The following is an 8,002-nucleotide window of genomic DNA, read 5'->3' as shown; positions in this document are numbered from 1 at the left end:
CACACACGCACACACGCACACACGCACACACACACACACACACGTATATAAATATGGGCTCATTTCAGTTTCCATCTACCAAATCCTTTTACAAGGCTTTAGCTGGTCCCGACTATAGTAGAAGACACTTGCCCAAGGTGCCATGCAGTATAATCGAACATGAAATCACATGATTGGAGACCATGCAGCCACAATTGTATTAGAAAATTATTTGTGTGTATGTGTGTGTGCGTGTGTGTGTGTATGTTATAAGGATTATTGCCCCTGACCCTTGCAAGCCCTCCAAGACAAGATATCTTATGGCATCAAACTCACCAGAGTTTGATGCCATTAACGTTCTGTTTAAAATGTCGCTGGTCAAGACTGCAGCCCAGGCGTGAGCTGGGAAGAGTTTCTCGAGGGCTGATGCTCGATGAGAGACTAAGCATAGTTGTTGGTGGAGCAGTTGTAGCCGGGAAAGGTTTTTTCAAGAAGGATAATGAAAGGGAGAGAGATAGGGGTAGACTGGGGATGTCTGATGGGTGGAGGTATAGCTTTGAGAACAAACATCATCATCATAATAACAGTAGAAAAGATGGAAGAGGCAACATAGGCATTGGTCAGAGGCAGGAGAATGTCCATTAGTGACTGGATGTTACTTATTTGTTCAGTGGTTGCCAATTAATTAATTAATCAATTAAGTTATTCATTCATTTCACTGCAACTACAAAATGCAACCTAATATTATTATTATTATTATTATTATTATTATTAAACCGATTATGTGTCTTCCATATTAAAATTTCTTATTAAGATACATCTCTTGATTTTCCTTCAGATAACGACGAATTCCTCACTTATGAAGAGGTGGCACAATATTTGCCACAACCACAACGAAAACGACCCATTGTCCTCATCGGTCCATCACGTGTTGGCCGTGTTGCTTTGCGTGAACGGTTGATGGCAACTGATTACAATCGATTTGAGGCTGCAGTTCCCCGTAAGTTGTCCAAAATCTTATTATATTAATAAGGAGGATTTCTACAATGAAGGCCTTTCTGCATTTGAACGTACGTGCACGTGTTGAATGTTGTTGTTCACCTAAGTGCATGTGTGACTGTGTGGTAAGATGCTTGCTTCTCAACCGCATGTTCATGTACATATGAACATGTCCCAGGTTCAATCCTACTGCGTGGCACCTTAGGCAAGTGTCTACTTCTGTTGTCCTGAGCTGACCAATGCCTTATGAATGGATTTGCTGCATGGAAACTGAAAGAAATCCATAGTGTATGTATGTGTGTGTGTGTGTGTCTCTCTCTCTTTATATATATATGTGTGTGTGTGTGTGTGTGTGTGTGTGTATATATATTGTAGGTATGTGTCTATATGTCATCATCACTTCACGTCCGTTTTCCATGCTGACATGGGTTGGATGGTTTGACTGAAAACTGGTAAGCTGGTGGGGGCTGCACCAGGTTCCGATCAGATTTGGCAATGTTTTTATGGCTGGATGCCCTTTCTAATGGCAACCACTCCGAGTGTGTAGTGGGTGTTTTCTACATGCCACCAGCATGGGTGCCGTTGACCTGACACTGGTATTGGCCACAATTACAGTCTCACTTGGCTTGACAGGTCTACGCATGCATGGTATATTGCCAAAGGTCTCAATCACCTTTCAGCCACCATGAGGCCCAATACTTGAACAGTGCTTTTTACATGCCACTGGCATGCGTGCCAGTCAGATGGCACAGGCATCAGCCACAACTATGATTTCACTCAGCTCGACAGGTCTTCACAAGCACAGCAATGTTTGAAGGGTGCTTTTAACGGGCCTGTTACAGGACCCTAATGTTTGAATGGTGCTTTTAACGGGCCAGTTCCACAAGGAGGACAAAGGAAAGAGAGGCGACAAAGAAGAAGAAATTGCCCACTGTCTGTTTCTAAAAGACAATATAAGCACCTTGTGCACTCTACTCCAGACAACCAGCTTCACCCAGATGTGAAAAGAGAAGCAGCTGAATAAAAGTCTTTTTTGTGCATGGCACGAAAAAACTGTGCACTAGCTGACCCTGGTTACATCAAGTACAGACTTGGAACCACACCCACCACAACTCTAGGCCAAAATACACAGTCTAAGATAGAGGATGGCCACCAATAATACCAGCACAGGTATCACACCCAATATTTCTATTGAACATTGGAGGTCTGATGCACTTCAACACCAAAACAGTGGTGCCCCAGCATGACCACAGCCCTCAAACCTGAAACAACCAATGTGTGTATGTGTGTGTGTGAAGGGAGGGAGAAAGAGATCAGAAAAAGCTATTAACTTTGCTATTTCTTCAGCTTATGATATTTCAGTTCATGTGAGACTTAATTAATATCGTTTCTACCTATCTTTTTGTTCATAGATACAAGTCGTTCAAAAAAATCTGGAGAACACGATGGGAAAGATTATCATTTTGTCACACGGAATGAATTTAATAATGACATAAGCCAAAACAAGTTCCTTGAATATGGTGAATATGAGAAGAACTATTATGGAACTAGTTTGGAGGCTGTACGACAAGTGATAAATCGTGGTCAAATATGTATTTTGAACTTACATCCTGAGGTAAGTAGCAGTAGTATGGGGTGGGGTGGGGCATGCTCTCTATAACAGCGTGTTGATGATTGTCTACACCTGGTGGATGACATCTGTGCACCCCTCCAACCCAACTTGGATAGTCATTGCTGGTGAGGGTTTTACTAGGTCAAAGTGCAAATCCTACTTAAACCTCTTGTAGTCACTTTTTATGACACAGGAAACGGAGTTTATTCTATGACATTCCAGTTTCCACACAGATAAGGCCCCCCCCCCTTTTTTTTTTCAGAGGTGGTGGGTGTAAGACCCAATGTTTCTTTGCACCTTTATTTTGCATATATTTTTAATTAAGAATAGCAAAACCAATATTCCAAGGTGAGTCTAAATAGAAGCAGTCACAGTAAGTTCTAATTGCAGGTATGGGTTTAGAGCAGCATTTTGTCCATCTTCACATTCTGAGTTCAAATTCTGCTGAGGTCAACTCTGCCTTTCATCCTTTTGGGGTGGATAAACTAAGTACCAGTGAAACACTTAGGTCCAATGTATTCTACTAGTCCCCTCCCTTGAGATTTCAGGCCTTGTGCCTTTAGTAGAAAGGATTATTATTATTATTAAGGTGGTGTGCTGGCAGAATCATTAGCATGCTGGGCGAAATGTTTAGTGGTATTTCATCTGCCACTATGTTCTGAGTTCAAATTGGTTGACTTTGCTTTTCATCTTTTGGGGTTGATAAAATAAGCACCTGTTGAGTAATGGGGTCGATGTAATCGACTAGTCCTCTGCCCCGAATTTCAGGCCTTGTGCCTTCAGCAGAAAGGTTTATTGTGATTTTTTTTTTTTTTTTTTTTTTTTTTTTTTTTTTTTTTTTTCAGGCCCTGAAAATCATAAAAGAATCTAATTTGAAACCTTATGTGGTATTTATTCGTCCTCCAAACTTGGAGACTCTGCGACTTAACCTTCAACAACAACAACAAGAACTCACCGTAAGTTATTCACTTCTTTTATTATTGTTTTTCTTTTTCCAATATTAAATCATTCTTTAGTGAGATGCGGAAACAATCTAAAAACCAAGCATCAAAACTCCATCTGTCTTCTGGACAGTTCTTTGTTTGCCAATACATTAAGTGCTGTGTGCCCATCATATCCTATTGAGCTAGCCAGCCTGTATGGGGTCACTTGCGAGGAAATATGAGCAAAAGCTCCCTCAAATTGCTCCCTTCTGATTTAAAGAAAGACATATAACATTGACATCTTGCATACTCCCAAATTTATGTTTAACGACTTGTAATTAGTATTCTAGTAATTAGTGTTGGATTTTCAACCTTGTACTGCCATGCACATTAGGTCTGCTTTGCATGATTTTGTTTAAATTTTTAACTCTTTGCCTGTCCTATGTATGACTTATTTCTCCGATGTTCATACATTATATCCACATTCCCAACCGTTTTCAACCCCAACATTTAAGAAAAGAAAACTTTTGATATCTTGGGAGGTAGAGGTGAGTGGGTCCTAATGACCTTTCATATGACAATAGCACTAAATGGTTTAGCCTCTTTCTAATCTGCCAAAAAGACTCTGACCCCTAATTTTACATTGGGACTAAATACTTATGTATATGACTTCATATAAAGTTGGAACTTGTTTGAAACTTTAGAGTGTCAGCTAGAATGCTGTGTCCAATGTGAAGACACACATACAAGGACATACATAGACTATATATATACACACACACACATTGCCACTGTACACTTTCTGTTGACCAAATGTTTCTCACAAGGCATTGATCAACTTTAGGATATTGCTGAAAACGTTCAAGGTGTCACCTAACAGGATTCAAGTCAAAACCATATGGTAAGTGGAATTGAGGAAGTCAGCTCCTTAATAACACATACTTCATTAGTAAATATGTCCCCTAAATGACTAGGGATCATACTTAGTCAAATCATCCAGTCCATGCCGGCAAGGAAAGCAGACGTTAAATGATGATGATGATATATATGATAAGCTTCTCTCAGGTTCTAACTGCCAGATCTCCTCACAAGGCTTTGGTCAGCCCAGGACAATGATAGAAAACATTTGCCCAAGTTGTCAGACACTGGGGCTGAATCCAAAACAGCATGATTGAGAAGAGACCATCTTAACCACACAGCCATGCCTATGCCGAGTTATCTTTTTTTTCCCCCTTTAATTTCCATTTATTTATTTTTTGTTCGTTCATCCACTGTAGATAAGTTTTAAGACTGATCTTTGAATCTACTCACTGGAATTAAGAAATAATTGTTGGATTATTCCATTTGACTGACAGTTCTTTGCTTTTATTGTCTTTCAGGAGAATCAACTGAAAGAAATCATTGAGAGGGCACGAGAAATGGAAGAGGTGTATGGCCATTATTTCGACCACATAATTGTGAACAGTAATCAGTCGAGGACATATGATGAACTTTTGATGGAGATTAACCGTCTTGAAGTAGAGCCACAGTGGGTTCCTATATCTTGGCTTGATGGATAATCCATTGACTCTAAATCCCAGTGTGTGAGTACGTAGTTTGTGTGGATGCGTGTGAGGGTATGCATGTTTATATATGTTGGAGGATGTGTGTGTGTGTGTGTGACTGCCTTGTATACACTTTATGTATAAAACACATGTATGCATGTATATGTATATGTGCATATCTGTACATGTTCATCTATGTATGTGTACATATGTGTGTGTGTGTATGTATATATATATATATATATATATATATATATATATACATGTGCATAATAAATACATAGATTATATATTCATGGCGATGTAAGTGTTACACATATTTGAGTGTAAGCTGCATTTGTTCTTTTTTTTTCATTTTTTTTAAAGAAATATTTAGTCAAAATTTGTTGGTGCATATTATTCTAATATACTGCATTTTATTCTTCCTGAACTATGAACATAGGAGTGCACTGTTGCCCATACTTAATTACAGCTTATATTCAAAGATATCCATTATATATATATATGTGTGTATACACACACACACACACACACACAAACAAAGAGTTATCCAAGAGTGACAAGGCATTTTTCTAAATTCATTTCATTCTCAACCATTCAACATTTGTATTCAAAAAATGTTTTTTAAAATGGCTTTCATCTTAAGACTGTGTTTAAAAACATTTACATTTATTATCATATACGATTATCTATTCAAATTTTAAATGTTTTGTTAATTATGTGTGTGTGTATGTATATATATATATATATATATATATATGCTTACATATAAATTATACACACATACACACACACATTGGCCTTCTCACCCTAGCCAGCAAGTGGGTGGTGTCATTGAAAAGCTAAAATGATGCAAAGCAGGGCTCATTGTGACCAGTGACATATAACGGCATCTGATAGCCTGCTCAATCACGTCATACACACACACATATATATATATATATATATATATATATATAAACATACACATGCAGTCACACACACACACATATATATGCATGCATATAAAAGTTTTCAGATACACATACACATGGTCATATATATATGTAAATCTATGTGTATATATATATATATATATATATATATATATATATATATATATATATATATATATATATATATATATATATATATATATATAGACAGACAGACAGACAGACATATAATATGTTCTCCTACATATTTGCTATTGCATATCAATAATGTTTTTCTTTCCTCTCTCAGAGTTTGTTACTCATTTTCTATTTGAAATGTTTCCCATTTCTGTTCTTTCCCACAACAATGACCATTACTGTCTGTACTGGGTGGGGGTGGTTGGGGAGAATTCTATTTAGTTTCAAATCTATGACCCGATAGTTCAAACAGCTTGGAGTTAAGGAAATAAATACAAATTTGTCCTTGGAAAATATATACACGTCATAAACCTCCCTACACACTCTTAAAAGTTTCAGTTATTCATGTTAGTGTGATCAAGGAAAGAGTTATCAATATGGCAGTAAGTTCATTGATTTATTGAGTCTCTGCCCTGCCCCACCTCTAATCATTTCCCATTTAGAATTACTTTTGTTGAAGTCTTTTAATAACATTGCTAAAATACTTTGTGAAAAGCTTTGACATCTGACTTCCCCATTTATCTCCCCTTGAAAAACTGATAGCCTCAATTTATGTGATAAAACAATATCAACAATATGCCTATGTGAGAGCAAGCATTATAGATGACCTCTTGTTGTGCTGACCAAGGAATTAGATTGGGTTTTGGCCACTCCCTGTGCAGTAGCCAAATTGGATACCTACCTCATATAAACTGGTAGCTCTGTGTACACTTCACATTATGCCAGCGTGTACTGAGTTTTTGATCCATTTTTTGTTTTATTCCTGGCTCATATCTGTACACTTCATTTCCGTTGATTAAAGTTCATGGAAAAGAACATTCATGGCAAAGTCATTTCTCTGTCTGCTTCTATTATACTTAGGAAATCGTTACCAAGTATGCAGTGATACGTTCTGTTTTCCTTCTATTTAGTGCATGTTGCCTTTCCAAGCTTGATACAACCTAGGCATCGACATGCATTCCAGACATTTCATACTAATTCTACATTGACTCCATGAACAGAATCTTTGAAATCATCTTTCAAAGATGTCATACCAATTTCCTTCAAACAGCCTAAAATACAGTCTTTGCTTGTATTAAGAAAACATTGTCCCACCTCAACTTCTCTAACCATCAACAACACACCTGGAACCCTTGAAGGGGTTCCAACTGCCAGGTTTCACCGTTATTGTGGATCTTTCCTGGGGAATACATATTTTCCACATAGCGAAAGCTGGCATTCCACTTCAGTGACCAAACTTAATACACATGTGTGTGTGTGCTTATATAACAAAACCAGGAAGTGGATATTTTTTGGTATTATTTAGTCTCCATTACAAATGTTTCATTTGCTAATAGGAATTATGAAGGTTTACATGTTATATATATGTTTAAGGAATTTCCCATTAGAAAATCATCAGACAGCTGGGATTTTACCCTGACTACCTATATAATATGTAGGTGTAGGAGTGGCTGTGTGGTAAGTAGCTTCCTTGCCAACCACATGGTTCCAGGTTCAGTCCCACTGCATGGCACCTTGGGCAAGTGTCTTCTACTATAGCCTCGGGTTGACCAAAGCCTTGTGAGTGGATTTGGTAGATGGAAACTAAAAGAAGCCCGTTGTATATATATGGTGGTGCTCCAGCACGACTGCAGCCACTTGGCTGAAACACATAAATGAATATATGTATGTGTGTGTATATGTTTGTGTGTCTGTTTGTCCCCCCAACATCGCTTGACAATCGATGCTGGTGTGTTTACGTCCCCGTAACTTAGCGCTTTGGCAAAAGAAATCGATAGAATAAGTACTAGGCTTCCAAAGAATAAGTCCTGAGGTTGATTTGCTTGACTAAAG

General features: G+C 37.9%; 1 protein-coding gene across 5 annotated transcripts in view; it reads left to right on the top strand.

The window, feature by feature from the left end:
* The window catches only part of LOC106868582 (protein PALS1), a 253,072-nt gene extending 246,957 nt beyond the window's left edge, over positions 1–6,115 (top strand). For 3 of the 5 annotated variants that reach the window (XM_052971945.1, XM_014913912.2, XM_014913913.2), the window contains 4 exons: positions 818–979; positions 2,391–2,593; positions 3,436–3,546; positions 4,893–6,114. In XM_052971945.1, the coding sequence (XP_052827905.1) occupies positions 818–979; positions 2,391–2,593; positions 3,436–3,546; positions 4,893–5,072 (656 nt within the window). In that variant the 3' untranslated portion in view covers positions 5,073–6,114. Of the gene's footprint in view, positions 1–817; positions 980–2,390; positions 2,594–3,435; positions 3,547–4,892 lie in introns of all 5 variants that reach the window. The other 2 variants (XM_014913910.2, XM_014913909.2) reach the window with 1 other exon arrangement.
* The last annotated feature ends 1,887 nt before the right edge of the window (positions 6,116–8,002 follow it).

This window comes from Octopus bimaculoides, chromosome 11 (assembly GCF_001194135.2).
Source record: "Octopus bimaculoides isolate UCB-OBI-ISO-001 chromosome 11, ASM119413v2, whole genome shotgun sequence".
Lineage (NCBI taxonomy): Eukaryota > Metazoa > Mollusca > Cephalopoda > Octopoda > Octopodidae > Octopus > Octopus bimaculoides.
Note: the sequence above shows the minus strand (reverse complement) of the source record. Positions and strands in the feature narration are given on the sequence as shown.